Below are 21,579 nucleotides of genomic sequence, written 5' to 3'. Positions count from 1 at the left end.
TATCTATTCATCCATCCATCCATCCTTCCATCTATCTATCCATCCATCCATCCACTCATCCATTTATCTCTCCATCCACCTATTTATCCATCCATCCATCCATCCATCTCCCCATCTATCTATCTATCTATCTATACATCCATTTATCTCTCCATCTATTTATCCATCTACCTATCTATCCATCCATCCATCCATCCATCCATTTATCTCTCCATTCACCTATCTATTTATCCATCTACCTCTATCCATCCATCCATCTATCTCCCTATCTATCTATCAATCTATCTATCTATCTATTTAATATATCCATCGATTTATTTCTCCATCTATCTATCCATCCATCCATTTCTCTCCATCCACCTATTTCTCCATCCATCCGTTTATCTATCCATTCATTCATCTATCCACTTCTGTATCTGTCTACCTGCCTATCCACCCATCCATCTCTCTCTCTCTCTCTCTCTCTCTCTCTCTCTCTCTCTCTCTCTCCCCCTCCGTCCCTCTCTTTCCTTTCTGAGTCTGGTTCTTCCTTTGTAAAAATAGACATAACTATTACCCGTGTTATCTCCCCCAAGAGGCTCAAGTAAGACAGTGTTCGTAAAGCCCTTTTAAACCTTTAAAGCATTATAGAAATATCACTTATTATTTTTATGTTCCATTTCCCAATGTAAAACAATATTTCACAATTCTTTTTCTCACATAGAAAGGCCAGGGCACCTCCGCAGCCCCCCATGCCACCCCCATGCCTGTTCCACATCAGCAAATAATCCTTTGGACATCCTTAAGAAGCTCCCAATGACAGTGGAAGGAGAGTGTCATAGATTTTAGAATTCCAGTTTCTATATCAAGTTTAGGCAAGGTACTTCCAAACTCATAACACACATCTGTGACACTGATTCATCTGCATGCTCAACATGTCCCCAGTTTTCTTCAGGTTATGAATCATGTTATGAGTCTTCACTCAGTTAAAATATTATCTTTTGTTTGAGATTAAACATTATAGTTGCAACAACAAAGTAATCAGATGGTTATTTTGGGCTCTCAGCCAATCTGAGCAACCGTCTAAGTAATCTGACCAATAATGAATGTCCAGATAAATTGTCTTAGTTTGAGGAATTATTCCACCTCAGCAGCGAATGTAGAACTTAAATGACTTGGATAATTAGTCTCTTGAATTTGGACCCAGCTGGCTCTGGAGGGGAAAGTGAGGCAGGTGACCTTGCCCAGCCTTCCCTCACTGAAATCCAATTCACTTGCAGGCTATGGCGTCCTCTTCCTGCTATCATGGTCCTTTTGGGGAAAAAAGGCAAACAACAATTTGTCCAGAACAAAATGGTCTGAGAGAATCTTAGAAATTGGAAACATTTATCTGATAAAGGAAAATCTCCATACAAACAATTAACTAACCATAGAGAAAACATTTAGCCGTGTGTGTACTGTCTGCCTATGAGAAGAGTCTGCAAGTAAAATGTTTGTGCAAATCTAGACTCAGTTTCATACAATAGGAAAGTCCAACTCCGGCCTCTGCCTCTGGTTAGCTGTGTGACCCTGGATAAGTAATTGTCTTCCTCATCAATAAATGAGGAGGATGAACAATATTGTTCCTGAGGTGCCCCTTCCACTACGGATCTCAAAGACTTAACCATGAAGGCAGCTTTCTAGCAACAAAGAAATCATCCCTAAGAAAGTAAAATCCACGTAAGAAGGACCTGATGGAAAGAATTCTGAGCTGAGAGACCTTCATCCTTGTTCTGGCTCTTCCACCCACAATCATAAATGAGTCACAAAAGCCTTGGTGCCTACCATTCCCACTGCTAGGATAATGGAAGCAAAGGCAGCTAAGGTGCCTCCAGCCCACACTGGGTGGGACGGGTGGCTGCAGCAAAGCCAGTCAGGACAGGTTTGCCTGGGAGGCTGGTACCCAACGGGAGGCATCCCAACAAGATAAAGGTCTGAGCAGTATCGAGGAGGCAAGTCCAGAGAAATCCAAGGACTGAGATTCAGGGACTCGAGCCAAGGTAAGAGGCAAGAGGTACCGATTCCCCCCTGAGTCCCCGAGCCATGTAAGGGATTGTTTATCCATCTTCCCACTGAGCGAGCCACATAGAATACAGCAGATTCCATTCCTTAATAAAATGCCCACAGCTCTGGAGGCATCTGGCCCTGACAAGAACCACAACGGCTGTCTCCCCGAAACAAGTCTCTAGCATTGTGTGTTCCATCATACTCAGTGGTTTTGCTGAAATGCTTTTTTTCATCTTTACTTGCTATCTTTGTTAAAATGGATTGCTTAAAATGTCTGTGGCAGCCCTGTGGAAACTGGAAACTGAGTGGATGCCCATCCTCTGGGGAATGGCTGAGAAGTTATGGTCTATGAATGCCATGGAATATTGTTGTTCTGTAAGAAATAATTTCCAAAAAGCCTGGAAAGACTTAGGATGCTAAGTGAAGTGAGCAGAACCAGGAGAGCACCGTACACAGCAAAAGATTAGGGGAAGATCAACTGTGGTTCTTTTCAACAAGGAGGCTCCTTTCAACATTGAAGGCTCAATTCAACAAGGAATTATCAGGACAATTCCAATAGACTTGTGATGGAGAGAGCTATCCACAACCAGAGAGAGAATTATAGAGACTGCATGTGGATCAAAACAGAGTATTTCTTTTCACCTTTTGTTACTATCTGCTTGATTTTTTCCTTTCTCATTTTTAAATCTGATTTTTCTTGCCCAGCATGATGAATACGGAAATATGTTTAAAAGAACTGCACATGTTTAACCTATATTGAATAGCTTGCTGTCTAGGGGAAGAGGGAGGAGGAGAGCAAGGGAAAAAACTTTGGGACACAAAATTTTGCAAAGGTGAATGTTGAAAACTATCATTGTGTGTATTTGAAAAAATAAAAAGATATTATAAAAAAAATGGATTGCTTTCTTGGTAGAGGAAAGGGAGGCTTATATTCAGAAATGATGGTGATAAAACACAAAAGATGTCAATAAGAAAGATTTTTAAAAGCCTATATTCTTTCTGAGACCTTTCTCAAGATCCTCTGATCATCTGTGCTTATTGTATCAATTCAGAATTATAACTCAATAAAACTTTGATTAACCTGAATGCCAAGATATAGTGTGGGGTGGTAGATCGGCATGTAAATGAATTTTTTGGTTAATTCATAGATAATATCAAGGTTAACCAGAATTTTAACATGGCCAAAATTTTTACAAATACATTAATTTCTTAAAAAGGGAAACAATTTGGTTGTAACTTCTAGAAAGCAAGGCAAAAATTACCAGCTCTATCTCAGCTCTTGGATATTACCTGGTAAAATGACAGATAAATTTCATGGTCCAAAAATTAGGTAATGATGGGAATCCAAAGGATCTTAGGCACCCAAATTTAAATTTCAAGGAGCAACACCCCTCCCTTTCCCAGGAGTTTCCAATGAGGAAAAAGCAAGGTAATAAAAGACACATTTGACCTAAAGAACTTTTGATGTGCTGGCTAGGTGTGTAGCCCTAAGTCTGCCCCATAAAAAGAGCTGACCATTCCCGAAGGACACGGGCTGGCTCACCGAGAGTTCTATAAATATCCATTGCTTAACAACTGTTAATTCGGGGAAGTGGTCAATGATAGTGACAATTCTCCAGGGAAACAACAGGCAGCAGCTTCAAAGACAGCTAGAGCAGACCCCTGAGCGTTTTCTGGACTAGAAATATTCCCTTTCCCAAGGTGGTAACCTGAGAGAATGTTCCTTCATGTCTTTGTTATTTAACTTGGTGTTCTGTCTTATTGCCTGACCTTTACTGATGGATTCCATGTTTTAAAACTGGTTTATCTTGGGAGATAATATAACACATAGGGGTTCAGAATGGAGAGGCTTGGAATAGCCATTGATCCACCTGGATGGAGTTTTCAAGAAGCCATGTTGAAGGATTCTTGAGCTGGATCTAATTTTCTAACAATTACAATATATAATAATAGAATCTAAATTTTTTTCTTAGTCATTTGACATCTTGGTGTATTTCAATCTCTTCTCATTTCCAGTCCATCCTCCCACAGTTGCCAAAGTAATCTCCTTAAGATGTGTAGACTTACTATTTCACTCTTCTACTCAAAAAACTCAACTGGCTTCCTATTACCTCTAGAATAAAAAAGCAAATTCCTCAGGCTGGTTTTCAAAATCCTCTATAATCCAGCTCCTATCTAGCTGTACCAGCCTTTTCCATATCATTTTTCTTCATGACAGCCACAATGAACCACTAGCTGATCCCTGAATTCATCATTCTATCTCCCACCTCCACAAAATGTGTCCCCCTAGCCTGGAATATACTTCTTCCTCAATTCTTAGCAGGCTTATTGTTCTTCAAGGCTTGATTCACCCCCAATGCCCAGTTGCCTCTTCAAATTGCCTTGGATTTATTTTTCAGTGTATTTGGTCCCTCCCCCATCCAATCCTTTCTTGAAGAATTGGTTTCTGTGTAACATGGAGCCTTGCACATAACAGGAATTTCATAAATGTATAGTTAAATAAATTTATTACATTTTAAAAATAAGATGGCTCTAAGAAGATCTCTATAAAGCAAAATATTCATGAGAACTATAACTCCTAGAAGGTAGTAATTTTTTAAAAAATATCTGTTAACACCAAATTACCCAAGAATCAACCTTTATTTTACCTACTTCTTCCTGAAGTTTATAAGATCGTTCACTTGGATTTTTAAAGATATATAAATTTTTCTCCAATTTTATAATATTAAGTCAATGCTAAAATATGTTTCACTGTAACAAATTTTATTTTACCTACAACTTTTCAAAAATGTGTCACTTTTATAAATCAAGTGATATTCATGAAAAAAATAATAAGAGCCAGCATTTATATCATACTCTAAGGTTTACAAAACCATTTAAAATGTAATTTCATTTGATCCTTAGGATACATTCTGTGAGTTAGATACTATTATTATTATTCCCATTTTATAGATGAAGAAAATAAGGCTGACAAAGGTTAAGTGACACATAACCTGAATCACAACTAGTAATAAAATTAGGTCTTCCTGATTCCAAATTTAATGTTCTATCCATTGCATTGTCTCTTGACTCAGGCCATTTCAGTAAGCTCTCTCTCTCCTCTCTCTACTTATAACACATGTCATGGTCAGTCTCACGTAACATGGAATACGTGATATTTCAGAAACACAACATCATCAAAAAGTTCTCTTCGTAAAAAATAAGCAGCATGGAGGAATATCAAAGGAAGGCTAAAATCTCCGAGCAACCATAAGATTGATGTATTTCAAAAAGCTTTTCTTAAGTATTTTATTAAATGTATTCCAAAGAAATATCCTTAGATGCAAATCAATTTTAAAGGTCAATTATATATTTGATTCACTCCTTTAGTCTTTAATAAGAAAAGTGGCAACTGCTAATAGTAAAAAATATCTATAAAGCATTTGGTGAAAATGAAATGCTATATAGGTGATTTTTTATTATTATTAAGTAAAAACCAACTTTTTTTTTTAAAGCTTTCCCCCAAAAAAAATCTTCCATAAGACTGATGCTAAGGAAGACCTCAGATTCGTTATCCTGTGTCAAAAATAAACCATGCAATCCTGTCTCATGGGCCTAAACTTCACAATAAATGCTTTAGAGTTCATGCAGTCCTGGACATTCTTTTTATAGATGAAAAATAGAATCCTTGCCAAACCTTGCACCAAGCAACTGAACTTCATCTTCCAGAGTGTTGATTACCTGACCCTGGTACACTGTTCCCTGTAATATTTCTCTGAGTCATACCCTCAAACCAAATGACAAAATGAGTCAGGATGAGGTTTGAGACTCTCAAAAGGGGTTTTATATAGAAAAACTACCCCCTACTTCCCTAGATATAGTTATCTCTATATCTACTATATATAAGATATATATTTTCATATGTACTATATATATATATATATGCTGTGTACATATATTCATAAGTATAGAGATTGTGAAATTATTTTAGATTCCGATCATTATAATAAAAAATTGTGATAACTAATAAGGAAATGCCTGAAGTAATCACATTTTGTAGACTGAATGTAGAAAAATAATAATATTGTAATGATAATCAAATCTGAAAGACTTAAGAAATTTAATCAACCTCATGATCAACCACAGTTCCAAAAGACTCATGATGAACCAAGCTAGCCACATCCAGATAGAGTTTGATGGGCTCAGAATGCAGATAGAAGCCTGTTTTCTTTTCTTTCTTTCTTTCTTTTTTTTTTTGTGGACGTGACTAACATGGGCATTTGGCATGACTATATGTATTTGTCACAGATTTTGTTTTTCTTTCTTTTTTAATGGGCAGGAGGTAGGAAAAAAAGGGAGAAAATTAAAAACTGAATATAAAATTAAATTTAAAAACGATTTTAAAAATAAATGAAAAAAAAAAAAAAAAAAGACTAAATGCAGAATGCCAGAAAAATAAAGATGTCTGAAAATTAGACCCTTTGCTCTTCAGGCAAATCTTACTGAGAAAGAAAGGTGATTCACTCAGTATAATTTTTCTTTCCAGGATTTAAAATATTAAAGAAAAATAATCAACTGACAAACATGACTAATTAATAAGATATGCAGACGAATGTAAAACCTGTCAAAAATGATTAGATAATTGGGTTTTTATTTAAAAGGGATTTAAATATGAAGCAAAAATGGAAATTAATAAAATTATTGCCAAGTAAAACAAAGTAACAAGGAGAACAAAGTTCTTCAGTTAGGATCAAGACATGACAATGGTGTCGATCACATGTCCCAGAGATTTGGGAATATTTGGGGGTCACAAGCATGGGCATAAAGAAGCAAGAGGATGTATCTTGTATTAATCCTAAAAAAAAAAATTGATTATTCACAGAAAAATATCAGAGCAAAGAAATATGTTTCCCTTCAGCTTGGGTCAAGGTAAGCCCAGAGCCATTTATTAAACACTAAATTCTTGGTTCCAAAAACTCTGGAAACCCAGGTTTGGCTGAGAGTCAAGGCAAAATGAGCCAAAACTAAAGAAATATTTGGACAATTATAAGAAAACAAACAAACAACAAAAAAGGTAAGCACTTACTCATATAAGGGTAAAAAAATGAAATCGGCCACAGAGATGGGGAGCACAGGGAAGACAAGAAGTGTTTAAAATAAATGTTATGTTACTTGATTCTCTCAACAACCCTGCTATTAGGGGCTATTGTTATTATCTGGATTTTACAGTTGAGTAAACTGAGACAAAAAGAGGTTTTCAAGTGGCTAAGGTCACACAGTTAGTGTCTGAGACCAGATCTGAATTCCCGAAGGATCTATCCACAATCTATTATCTCCTTTGCTGATCCACTTTTTCAATTAGCATATAGTGTGTAATAAATCATTTTAAATGAAATGTCAGTGGTTATGTGCATGGTATATCTCATAGTGTAAAATTAAATGGCTAAAGGAAAAAAGCTCCTCAGTTTTGAAAGCACAGGGCAGATTTAGCGAGGAGGAACAACTGAGACCTCCACAAAATGAATCTTGGCCAACTCAGATGGACTTGGCCCCTCACATAGCTAACCTTAGACAAAATTACCGGCTGTCGGTCCCCAGAGACCATCTAGAACAACCTTTACCTTCACAAGAATCCTCTCGACAATGTCTTCAACGGGAGATCATCCTGGGAGAAACCCAATCTCTTCATTTCAAAAAGCCATCAAGGGAAAGTCCTGCCTAATGTCACGGTGGCAGTGGTAAATGTCAGCGTCAAGAACCCAACCCAACCCTCAGATTCCCCGGCTCACGCTCTTCTCAGCTCACCAAAATAACTCTCTTAGTAACCCTTAGGAGCTGGGCCCCGGGAGAGACAAATAAAAATAATCTCTGGGGCGATTTTCTGCCCTGAGATCGTGACGGGGGTGCACTCTGAGGGATTCTGATCAATGTTTGCCAGTTTTCCAGAGGGGGAAAAATGGACTCGGATACACTTTTGTGAATGAAGGACGTTTTATCCAGCACTTTCTGAAGTTCAGATGACCATCAAAACTACAATAACCCATCCCCTGTTTTTTCTCCACTATTTCTATTGATCTTCCACTATTTTCTCTACCTATTTCTCCACTCAGTCCCAGTCTTTCCCACTCTCCTCCTCCTCTCTCACTTCTGTCCTGACAAGCTCGTAAATGCCTCCTCCTTCTCCATCTTTTGCCTGGAGCATAAGCAATCTTTCTAGGTCACATAGCTGATAAACGCAGAAAAGCATCAAATACAGGTTTCTCTTGTGTTCAGGTGCCACAAACAGAAGCACACATACTTAACAGAGTTAAAAGTTCCCCAGCCCCAGTTAGACCCAAATTAACATGATGGGCCCCACTAAGGGCCCTGATCAAACTCAGTTCCCTGAGATTCCTATCTCCTGACCCAGGCAGTCAAGCCCTGACTCAAGCTCCCTTTTTCTGCCCTGCCTTCTTCACCTACAAGGGACTGTCACCGGATATCCTGGCTCTGGTCTTGCCACTGGACTTGAATGACTCTGGAAGAGAGAGGACGGCCGGTGACCATACAATTCTACCTCCCTGAGTACAATTCATTCACGAGATGTCATTGGTCCTCATGAAAAACAAAGGATGAACCACAGGGATAGACTGAAATCCAGACCCACAACTACCAGCTGCCTTCCAAACAACCCAGGAAATATAGGAAAACTCCACAATTAGAGAAGGTTTCCCCTGAAGAACTCCAATGGCCTGAACTCATAAAATAATACTCTTTCATAAATAAGAAATTCAAGACAATAATACAAATGTCAACTGCCAAAAGGAGCCACACGTGGGCAAATACATGGCTTCCTCCTTTCCGGTCAGATCCCCGTACTTATAGAGTTTATGAAAATTCCCATACAACCCACTGAGGGCCGGACCTCCCTCCACCTCCACTTACTTTGGTTTGATCATCAGCCTTGAAAACGTAGCAGATGCTCTGCTGACTCGCCGTATCTTCCTTAATCAGACAAGCAAAGTAACTTGGGTCCTGGCTGTTATGAATCAGTTTGTGGACCTGTTGGGGCTTATATTCAAAAATGCTGGAACAGATCAGCGGGTCCCACTGCTGACTCTTCCCTGGGTCGGGCTCGCACTTCAGGAAAGCAGGAGAGACACAGAGCCGGACCTGACTGGCCACAGGCTCCTTTTTGGGGCGCTCCGTACTGAATCTTCGGACCTCTGCTACTACCCAGGGCAACATGGGCATGGTGGTCAGAGAATGGACGGGCAACGAGCCCACCAGCTGGAGGCCAAAGTCCACCGAGATCTCACTGGGAAATGCGTATTTCTTGGCTGTAAATGTTATGGGCTCCATCTTGGAAAATGAGAAGAGTCCCCACTGGATTTTTTACTTCAGATGAATCTTTTTTCTTTTTCTTTTTTAAAGCAAATCTTTTACTTCTGACACAGAACTCTGAAAAGAAAGAGATGACGACAATTTCATAATCATATAAAACTTCCTTGTTTTGTGGAGTCATTTTTCAGTCACGAAATGTAGACATGATCCCATTTGGGTTTTCCTTGGAAAAGATACCGGAATGGTTTGCTATTTCCTTCTCCAACAGAACTGAAGTATAAAGTTAAATTAACACAAAGAGTTAAGTGCTGGACTAAATCAATCTCAGAAGAAAAAGCTCTTCAAAAGTACAGATATCAAAATCTATGCTGGTGGTCTAGGTGGTACAGTGAATAGAACATCAGGCCTAGAGTTGGGAACATCTGAATTCAGAGCCTGCCCCAAATACTTGCTAGCTGTGACCCTGGACAAGTGATTCAGTTGCTTCAAATGGGAATATGCTGGAGAAGGAAATGGCAAACCACATTATCTTTACCAAGAAAACCCCAAATGAGGTCGTGTAGAATCAGACATAACTGAACAACAAGGTTACAAAACACCACTGGACAAGACCATTGTAAAGATTCTAGCATAAAAGCCATTACCAAAGGTTTGAAACATAAGAATAAAATAATTTGGTGATTTGCCTGAAAGTCTTTAATACACAGCATCCCAGGTTTGGACCTGGAAGAAATCCAGGAAACCCCCAAGTTTAACCTCTTCATTTTTCAGATGAGGAAACTAAGATCAAGCAAGATAAGCTAAAGTGAATGTGGATGTTATCATAAAATTTTTCATCAGGCTGCTATTAACACAAGGAATTAGGACCAAGGTCAGATGGGTGGTAAACTTCTGAGCTAGGACTTAAACTTGGGTCTTTCTTCCTCTAAGCTCAGTATTCTACTCCCTTTGCCATCTATTTAAGTTGTATTTCCAAAAATAAAAGTTAAAGGCAACCACATTCAATATATTTATGATTTAAAATTTTAAAACCCAGAAAAATGGTTATTTACTCAGAGAAGAAATATTGTTTTATCCATGAATTAATAAACTAATTTTGAGACATAGATTCCTTAAGGAAATAGGTGATTGATAACCTTCAATCTTTAGATGAATTAAAAATAATCCTCTGAAATCTCTTTTTCTTAAAAGATATACATCCAAAAACAATTTCTCTGAAATTTGGATTTGAAATTTGGTCCTAGTGGCTTCTTTCTTATTATAAGTTGTGTACTTCCATAAAAATAAATATCCATTATATGTGGCTATTTTATACTTAAACATTTATACATATGTGTGTATGTCAATATTTCAGTGGCTATATTTTGTTTCATTACTCCTTGGTACTTATACCACATCAGTAAGTGCAGTCCCTCCAATTTATGGGAGCAGTCAAGAACTCCAATAAGCTCCATGTAAGAAGTGGGCCCAAGAGAGCCATCTCTTCATTTCCCACTTGGTTCTGAAGGCTTTTGGAGTTCAGTGGATTTCTCCATCACGTCCCAGTGCTGAGTATCTTCTCCCCACAACTCCTTTTCAGCTTCCTTTTTTGTGTTGTATTTCTCTATTAGATTGGAAGCTCCTTGAGGGCAAGAACAATCTTTTTTGCATCTGTATCCCCACTTAGCACAATTCTTGACATGTAAACTTAATATATACTTACTGACTGACTAGCCAACTGAGTAAAAACCCTCTACAACTTTGCAGATAATTTTCAACATAAATAAATAAATAAATAAATAAATGTGTTCCTTGGCAGCCACCCTAGCACCAATCCTTTCCAAACTGAGTTCAGTTGGTCCTCAGATAAGAGACATACAGTTCTACCAGACCTGTACTCAAAGCCGTTCCAGCTTCCTAGAAAATGCCCAAGCTTGCATGCTGCCGGCATGGCATGGAAAGCCCAGGGTCACCCCACCACACAGAGAAGAGACAGCAGAAGGGAATGTTGATGGAGGAGCTAGAATACATTTCAAGTTGAATTTTAATTAAAAAATCTGATGATAACATCCACATCTAATTTAGATATCTGATAACATAATTCAAGTTTTTTGTTTGTTTTACATTTGGGGATTGCTATTCTTGGAGATTTTACAAAAGTCATTTTCAAACATCTAATTCTCTTTTTTAAAAAGCTGTATTTCCCAGCTTTTGGGATAAGAACTTACTGTTTGATAAAAATTGCTGGGAAAATTGGAAACTAATATGGCAGAAACTAGGCATTGATCCATACTTAACGCCGTACACCAAGATAAGGTCAAAATGGGTTCATGACCTAGGCATAAAGAATGAAATTATTAATAAATTAGAGGAACATAGGATAGTTTACCTCTCAGACCTGTGGAAGGGGAAGGTCTTTATGACCAAAGCAGAACTAGAGATCATTACTGATCACAAAATAGAAAATTTCGATTATACCAAACTGAAAAGCTTTTGTACAAACAAAACTAATGCAGACAAGATTAGAAGGGAAGCAATAAACTGGGAAAATATTTTTACAGTCAAAGGTTCTGATAAAGGCCTCATTTCCAAAATATATAGAGAATTAACTCTAATTTATAAAAAATCAAGCCATTCTCCAATTGAAAAATGGTCAAAGGATATGAACAGACAATTCTCAGATGAAGAAATGGAAACTATTTCTAGTCATATGAAAAGATGCTCCAAGTCATTATTAATCAGAGAAATGCAAATTAAGACAACTCTAAGATACCACTACACACCTGTCAGATTGGCTAAGATGACAGGAAAAATAATGATGATTGTTGGAGGGGATGTGGGAAAACTGGGACATTGATTCATTGTTGGTGGAGTTGTGAACGAATCCAACCATTTTGGAGAGTAGTTTGGAACTATGCTCAAAAAGTTATCAAACTGTGCATACCCTTTGATCCAGCAGTGTTACTACTGGGATTATATCCCAAAGAGATTATAAAGAAGGGAAGGACCTGTATGTGCACGAATGTTTGTGGCAGCCCTTTTTGTAGTGGCTAGAAACTGGAAACTGAATGGATGTCCATCAGTTGGAGAATGGCTGAATAAATTGTGGTGTATGAAAATTATGGAATATTACTGTTCTGTAAGAAATGACCAACAGGATGATTTCAGAAAGGCCTGGAGAGACTTACATGAACTGATGCTGAGTGAAATGAGCAGGACCAGGAGATCATTATATACTTCAACAACAATACTAGATGATGACCATTTCTGATGGATCAGGTCATCCTCAGCAACGAGATCAACCAAATCATTTCTAATGGAGCAGTAATGAACTGAACTAGCTATACCCAGAAAAAGAACTCTGGGAGATGACTAAAAACCATTACATTGAATTCCCAATCCCTATATTTATGCACACCTGCATTTTTGATTTCCTTCACAAGCTAATTGTACAATAATTCAGAGTCTGATTCTTTTTGTACAGCAAAATAATGTTTTGGTCATGTATACTTATTGTGTATCTAAGTTATATTTTAATATATTTAACATCTACTGGTCATCCTGCCATTTAGGGGAGGGGGTGGGGGGGGGTAAGAGGTGAAAAATTGGAACAAGAGGTTTGGCAATTGTTAATGCTGTAAAGTTACCCATGTATATATCCTGTAAATAAAAGGCTATTAAATAAAAAAATAAAAATAAAAAGCTGTATTTTTTTTTTTTCATTCAGATGACAAGACCCATGGAATATCTGGCTCAATTTTCGCTTCTGTAACTAAATCTATTTTAAAGTTTTAATCTGTTGACAGTTGCTAATCCCAAGATTGGGGAAGAGGAATGTCCTACATTATTACAAAGGATATTAATGCAATGATGAAACATGTTCCACATCTCCTGACAGTGAGGTGATAGACTCCAAGTGCAGACTGAAAAAGATATTTTTGAACATGGCCAATGAGAGAATGTATTTTGTTGGACTATCCTTATTAATTACAAGGGTTTTTTGTTTGTTTGGTTGGTTGTTTTTTTTATGGGAGGAAAAAAAATAGATTGTTGTTTGTTGAAAAAAATTAATTTTTTAAAAAAAGACATTAATTAAATAATCCATCCATTCAACAAATATTATAAAATTTTAGCAAGTATTATAGCATGGTTTTAAACATGATAGTAACAGGCACAATAAACTACTTTCCATTTTCTTGTAATCTGATCAACTATTCAAAGTAGGTCTATACTAGGATTTCTTAAACTTTTCCCACTTATGAACCCTTTTTGCCCAAGAAATTTTTACATAATCCCAGGAATATAGGTATATAAAATAGGTATAGAAATCAAAAATTTGCTGATAACAAATTATAATTTTGGTACCTCTACATTCAGTTATAGAACCCCATGTGGGGTCACAACCCACAGTTTAAGAAGCTTTGGTCTATATCATAATAATATAACTAATAAATTCAATTAATTCAGTCATAGTGGAAACCAATTTGCAAATAAAATAAGTATTTAACCTACTCAAGTTTTCAGCTTTCTAACAGTAATAGTAACAATACAACCTTAGTTTTACAAGTTAAAATTTTAAATTCTAAGGAAATCCATAGAAGATTTATAGCATCAACAGAAATATAGCTGTCAATACCTCAGCAAAATCTTTGGCAGGAAAGCAAAAATGCTGGTAATCCTACTAATTCAGGATTTACGACCATTCCAACTAGGCTGAAATTTACTTTTGCATCCTCTTTGAAAAAACCTTTGACTAAAGCAGATAAAGCACAAACGACAAAGCTAGGAATTATCCAGCTTGCTAAGGAAAACTAAATATTTTCAAATACTTAACAGAATCTTAAATGCAGTACACATTGGCCTATGAGCAATTTAGATATATTTTCAATTGATTCTTACCTAGGCACTACAGCAGTTTTCATCAACATTATATTAGTTCTTACTTCTATCAATACAATTTAACTTGAAGTTACCATATATTTGAAAGAAATAAACATGTATTTCTGGGATTGAACTGAACAGTATGAGACAATACCCACCATATCCCTACTCTTAGCTAAGCCATGAAACCTATAAAATGCTTGAGATCTTATTGGGAAGATAAGATAAAGGTACATGAAACTAATATAGAAATATCCTATTTTTTGTTTTTTTGTTTGAAACTGTAACTCTAATTTCATCAATTAAAGTAGCTCCAAGTGAGGAATTTTCTCTAGCAATCAGTTTATACAATAGTCTGAGAATATTGAGATGTTAAATAATTTACCCAGGGACCCAAGGCCAGCTTTTGTCAGAAGTAGGGTTTGGATTCAGGTTTACTTTAAGACCAGAAGCTGCCTCTCTTTGACCTGAGCAATTAGTATAAATATTATAACAGCCTCACCCTAAGACAAGATTCTCTCTTATACATTCAACTGGCCAAAGACCAAGAGAGTTCTGCTCTTTGCTCTTTACTCATCTGCACAGGTGTAGCTTATGGCTCCTACCCTCAGCCTGAAGACTGTGTTTCCTAAAGTAGCATCACGGCTAGGTCTTACCAAGAGTTTATTTAACTACTTTGATAAAGCCAGGTTTCCTCCCCTTGTACAGATCACATCCTTTCACAAGTCTCCTCATCCTACATGACTTTTTATGCAACTTTCCATAAATTCTCCACATCCAATGGTTATTTCATTATCTCAGTGATATTCAAGCTTTTATTCACACCATCATAACTAGCCCTTCTCTCTTTCTGGTGCTAATTCTCCATCAAAACATTTTGTGAGCAATATTCATCACAGATACCATGCTGCAGGCTACATAAATCCAACCAGTCTCTTCCCATCGTCCCTTGTGTTCCTTATAATTTTGATATTTCTGAGACTGGTGTTCCATGATAAAGAGGAGAATCTTAGTGTCAAAGAGTCAATAAGTAGTTAACTAAGTAATAAGCAATAAGCAGTTAAAGCTCACTGAAAACTCTTAATAAAAAGGAATCCTGCCCACTATTTATTACCAGTATAACCTTCTACAAATTGTCCTTTCTACGTCTCCATTTCCTAATACATGAAGCAGGATAGTTTGAATAAATATTTTCTAAGGTCTCATCAAGTTCTAAATACTAAGGTCCTATCAATTTCCTAAGCACAAGCCAGTCCTGTGCTATTAAACAATTGGAGGCTCAGCTCATTGTCCAAGAGACAGAGAGAGACAGAAATCCATGGATTAACCACATCCTGACTTGATAGTGTGGAATAGAACCGGTTTTAACCCACTTCACATTTCCAAAGGGGATAGATAAATCAGTCTCTCTCTCCCAGAACATTTTGTGCAGTTTTAGGATTTGATGAACAATTTCATTTGCAAATGGGAATGTTTGAAGAGTCTGGTGGGAGAATATGCTTCTCTTTGGCTTCTATCATAGGACATCTTCCGTGATACTAGCACACATCTTTCATGAGCATGTGTCTCCCTGTTTTATGCCCCATTTGATTTTAATACTCAGTGGGATCAGTGAGCAAAGTTATCATCACAATCACATCCATCAAAAACATTTATATGACTTTAGCTTTTTCTGTGTAAAGCCTTTAAAGGCTCTATTTTGTTACCCAAGTCAGATGCTTTTTTTTACAAAATTGGCAACCAATAAGTACAGCAGGATTTTATATTTTCTAAACTTTTGAGTCAGTTGCTAAATTGCAAAGATAAGATCTCCTATAGGAATTCCTCTTTGAAAATGTTTTATTCCGATACTCTTGAAGCTAAAAATGCAAATAACTAACTACAAGTTATATTACATCATATAACTAATTCTAAGTCATTATATAGTAACTATATATGTAGGTAAAATAACAATATATTCAGGCAACTAATTATGCATTATAGTAACTAACTGCTATTAACTATGTAATAACTATGTAAATAAGTAATTATAGATGTAAAAATTCTGTTGTTTTAATTAACTATATATAAATGACTATAAGTTATTCTACTGTGATAATTATGTGCAAATAAAATGACTATATATTTAAATAATTATAATAACTAACAACTATTATGTGTAATAACTTTATGTAAATAATTACATACTAAAAATTCTGTTACATTTTAATTAACTGTATATAAATGATTATAAGTTATTCCGATATAACTATGTGTAAATAAAATAACCATATATTTAAATAATTAAGTTATATCCTATAAGTATCTGTAAGTTATTTTGTGAATAATAACTATGTTATTATGTTATAATTAATTATATATAAATAACCATTCTCATAAAGATCTTATAGTTCTGAGATATGGATTAATAGTTGGTGCTGGAAAGCAATTTTTAGTGAAAGAAAAAAATACCTACTGTGTGATTATTTTTCTTTAAAAAATCTTTTTTTCTCTTATTTCATCTGTACTGTATATTGATCTCTAATTATTTTGAAATTGCGCTGCTTTCTGGCCCAGGATTCCTCTACATATATTTGGTTAGAAACTGTCATTGTTTCTGACATCTTAAGAGTAATTGTGTGTATATTGGGTAAGAATACAAATGGGGTGTTTCAACTATTAATGCAGATGAGAACCCTATAGAAATGCCAACAAACCTGAACCACAGTGTGGCAGTCTGTTGGCCTCCTACTTTCATCTCTACTCTGGTTAAACTATATTTGATAGCAATATCTCATCAGGCTTTTTTTCTCCTCAACTATCCAGGGAGAAGATACAATCTCTTATTCTTCTGCTCTATCATGTTCTGCAAGTGAGTTTATATCTTGATGTTGCCCTTGGTTACCACATCTCTGGGTTTGGCGATGAGATTAAGGCAACAGTTTCTGGATTCTCTCAACCTTCTTTCCGTGAAAACTTTTAAATTATTAATTTCTCAAGGAAGCTTCTGCACAAAGTTGTACTTTGATGTTTCATTGTGGTGTGGTGATGACCGGGAAGGCTCTATCACACTAGCAAAGTTCTATATATGATCTTGGGAATACAAAGAGTCTGTTTTCTGAAGACTTGTCTAGCTAAATATGGAGAAGATCCTTACCAGAAGGTCAGCCATCTGATTAAGTCTTTGACCATGGCAACACATAAAACAAAGGAAAATACAAAATGGTTCACGGTACTGTGTGGTCCTCTCCCATTTCTGCAGCAGCAGAGATAGAATGGCCAAAAAAAGGGAGAGAGGAGCTAAGAATTACACAGTATTTAGATTCTCTATCATCATTAATTTGGTCACTAGCACTCTAAATGTAAAAGCTTGGTCTGATGACCAACAAGTCCTCCTTCTAGAGGAGCTAAATCCTATCAGTTTTGACACTCCCTCTATGAATAAAACCAGGAAAGATTAAATGGAAAGATGGCTTGGAAAGCCAAAGAAAAGAATAGACAAAATTCCCTTTATCGTATGATTTCAATGAAAAGATAAGAATAGGTAAAAAGGCAAGAACTATATAGAAAACAAAACTGTTTGATACCAGTTTTTAAAAAGGCAATCAGTGGGACAAATTAGTTACTCATTAAATAAGAGCAAATGCATATGGTAGCATAATGTTCAATAAACTCAAAGGATCCTCACTAGCTAGGCAATAACTTACTAGTCAATTAATAAGCCAATTACTGGACAACTGGAAAGCATCCTGGCAGAAAGTGGGTTTAGAATGACATCTCACACAGTACACCCTAATCAGCTCCAATGGATATACCAGGTTATCTCACAAACAAATGGAAGGAGATATGTATTATAATTTCAGATAGGGCAAGAGTATGTGATCTACAAAGAATAGAAAAGATCACAGATGATAAAATGGATAATTTTAATTAAAATTTATATTTAAATTTAAATTATATTAAAATTAAAATTGTGTGCAAAAAAATTTTGCACACAAAAAACAATATAAGTTAAAACTAGAAAGGAAATAGCTAAGGGAAGGGAGGAAATCACAACCAGAGAAATGCAAATTAAATCAACTCTATTGAGATTGCAGTTCATCAGACTGGCAAAGATGACAAAAAGCAGAAAATATCTGTTGTGAAGGAGGCTATATTGGTAGGGTTACGAATTGATCCAAGTCATCTGGAAAACAATTTGAAGCTATTCCTTAGAAGTTACCCAACTGTATATACCTTCTGACCCAGCAATACTATGCTTATATCCCAAAGAGATCAAAGAAATAGGAAAAGATCCTATTTACAATAGATCTTTTCATAGCAAAATACTGGAAGAAAATGCAACCAAGAAAGAAAGCAGAAACCTACCTGGGAAACAGTTTTTACAACAAGTATCTCTAATAAAGGTCTCATTTCTCAAATATGTAGAGAATTGATTCAAATTTATCAGAATATAAATCATTCCCCAATTGATAAATGGTCAAAGAATATGAACAAGCAGTTTTCAGATGGAGTCAAAGCTATCTATAATTATATGAAAAAAATATTATTGATTAGAGAAATTCAAGTTAAAACAATTCTGAAGTATCACCTCACATCTCTCAGATTGGCTATTATGACAGAAAAGGAAAATGATAAATGCTGGAGAAGATGTGGGAAAAGTGGAACCAGTAGACATTGCAGATAGAGGTGTGAACTAATTCAACTAATCTGGAGAGCAATTTGGAACTATGATCAAAGAGTATATCCTTGGATCCAGCAATACCCCAACAATATCCCAAAAAGATTTATAAAAGGGGAAGTGGGAGGACCTATCTGTACAAAAATATTTATAGCAGCCTTTTTTGTGGTGGCAAAGGAACTGGGAGAATATCTATCAATTGAGGAATGGTTGAACAAACTGTAGTTTGTGATTGTAATGGAATATTACTGAGCTATAAGAAATGATGAGCAGGATGATTTCAGAAAAACCTGAAAAGACTTATATGAACTGATGTAAAGTGAAGTGAGAGAATCAGGAGAACATTGTACACGGTAACAACACTAAGATGATCAGATGTGAATGACTTAGCCATTCTCAGTGATGCGACGATATAAGACAATTCCAAACTCCACCATGAAAAATGCTAGCTACCTCCAATGAAGGAATTGATGGAGTCAGAATGCAGACCAAGCATCTATTTTTCACTTTCTTTTTTTTCAGTTTTTCCCCCCTTTGAGTCTGTCTTCTTTTCCAACAGCACGAATGCATTTTGCATGATTGAACATATATAATTTATGTCAACTTGTTTACTGTCCCAGGAAAGGTGAGTGGGGAGGAGAAACAATTTGGAACTCAACATTTTTTCAATGTTAAAAATTGTCTTTACATGTAACTGGGGAAAATATTTTTTCTAATTGAAAGCAAAGGGAATCCTTATTAATTGGGGATTGTTGAATAAATAATGGTATACATATGTAATGGAATATTATTGCACCATAAGAAATGATTAAAGGGAAAGTTTCTGAGAATTTTATAAATGGATACAAATTAAGGCAATAACCAATAGAAAAATTTATACAATTACAACTAAATTGTAAATGAAATGGATTTTAAAGACTTAAGAATTCTCTGACCAATTCAATGATCTTTTATCCTTCCACAGGACAGATGATGAAAAAACCTTCCCAGTTCCTGGGAAAGGTGATTTACTCAAAATACAAAATGACACATACATTTTTGGACGTGAGTAGGATGTGAATTTATTTTGCTTGACAGTGGTTATTTCTTCCAAGAATTTTGTTTCTCTTTTTTATTGGGGGGTAAGATTTTTAGTTTGGTTGATTGGTTTGTTTCTTTGTTTTTATGAGGAAAAAAAGGGATCAATAGTAGTATTGCCTAAAAAAAGGAAAAGAAAATAACAAGGGCAATTAAATTTTTTTAATAAGAAAAAAGTTATAGACAACTACAAGCAGGACACCTTATAATACACTTTAAAAATAAGTTTTAAGTAGACATTCATGGTTTTATATGAGATCACTTTTTTCAGGTCTACTTTGTATGTGGAAATGCTCAATTTTGAGCATTTTGGGGTCACATAGGTTTTCACAAGCAATATTCTACAAAGGACTTCAAGTTTATCACTGTGGAGCTGACTGAAAAATAGAAAAAAGAAAAGATACTTTGTTTATTGTTCTTTAAATATGAAAAGCTTTTGCAAAGAAAAATGTTATCTTTAAAGCTCCCTTCCGATACAGTATCTCCCAGTCTTACATCAACATTATTTCAGCTTTTTTGGAAAATATAAAAACAAAAATAGTCTTATTCAGTAGTGCACCAATCACAAAAATCAGGTAAACCATAAAAGGCAATTTGTCAATGGGATTCATTACTATGATGAGAGGGAAAGAAGGGAACAAGCATTAATTGCACAATTATGATGTTCTAAGTGCTTTCCTCCAAATATGATTTGATCTTCTCCACAATCCTGGAAGGTATGTGCTATTGTTGTTCCCATTTTGGCATTTAATATACTGAGGAAAACAGGTTTCGTGATTTTTCTGGGACCATACTGTCAGTAAATATATGAGATTTCAAACTTAGGGCTTCCTTTCTTTTCAGGGCCACTGTCCCTCCTAGCTGCCTCTGGCAGAGAGCCAGTCCATAGTCTAGGTTAATAAGAAATTTCCTGTGGGAAGTAAGGTCTTCCAGATGCTGCTGTTTGCAGATGACATTATATTGGTTGCATTAAGAGCTGGAATATTGCAGAACCTCCTGGAATCCATCTAAAACCACTCAAAGGATTTGAAAAATCAAGTGGGTAAAGAACATCTATTACCAAGATTATTACATGGAGTTGAGTGAAAAACAGCTAGAGTTTACTCATCAGTATATCTGGGTCAGACAGTACAGAGGACAAGATGAACCTAAAAATTAAACTAGAGAAAACTGAGCTGCGATATCTTTAGGAAATTCCAGAGTTCTTTTAATGGCCCCAAATTTTCCTGGGAAACAAAGATCTATCCTTTTAATACAAATATCTTGTTTGTGACTGTTTGACTGCAAGATGTGGAACACAACAGTGTGTAAAATGAGAGCAACAGAGAAGAAAATGGTAAGTGTGAGCAAGATACACTGAAGGAAGAACTTCAAAGGTGAAAAGAAACAAAATATGGCTTCAGGGAAATGATAACAGGAAAAAAGTGAAGAAACCTTCTAAAAGGAGTCAGTGACCTCACAGCTGATTTATGGGAGCTCAGAGACAAGACTTACACAGGCAGATGTAGATGGGAAGGGATCTCCGTCACTGAAGATCCAAATTGAGGAGTCCTCACATCTACCTTCAGATTTTGAGGAATTGACTAAGAAATGATGACTGTCGATGTTTTTAGTTTCCCCATTTTTTTTGGAGTTGACTGAAGCTTAGATTGTAG

The 21,579-nt window shown here is 36.0% G+C and overlaps 1 protein-coding gene across 7 annotated transcripts in view; it reads right to left on the bottom strand.

Moving 5' to 3' along the window:
* TBC1D1 (TBC1 domain family member 1) overlaps positions 1 to 21,579 on the bottom strand; it is a 224,040-nt gene that overhangs the window by 190,871 nt on the left and 11,590 nt on the right. For all 7 annotated transcript variants that reach the window (XM_031941268.1, XM_031941273.1, XM_031941274.1 and 4 more), the window contains exon 2: positions 8,929 to 9,444. In XM_031941268.1, the coding sequence (XP_031797128.1) occupies positions 8,929 to 9,345 (417 nt within the window). In that variant the 5' untranslated portion in view covers positions 9,346 to 9,444. The remainder of the gene's footprint in view (positions 1 to 8,928; positions 9,445 to 21,579) is intronic.

The sequence above is a fragment of the Sarcophilus harrisii genome, chromosome 6 (genome assembly GCF_902635505.1).
Source record: "Sarcophilus harrisii chromosome 6, mSarHar1.11, whole genome shotgun sequence".
Classification (NCBI taxonomy): Eukaryota; Metazoa; Chordata; class Mammalia; order Dasyuromorphia; family Dasyuridae; genus Sarcophilus; species Sarcophilus harrisii.
This window is presented reverse-complemented; position numbering and strand designations above follow the sequence as displayed.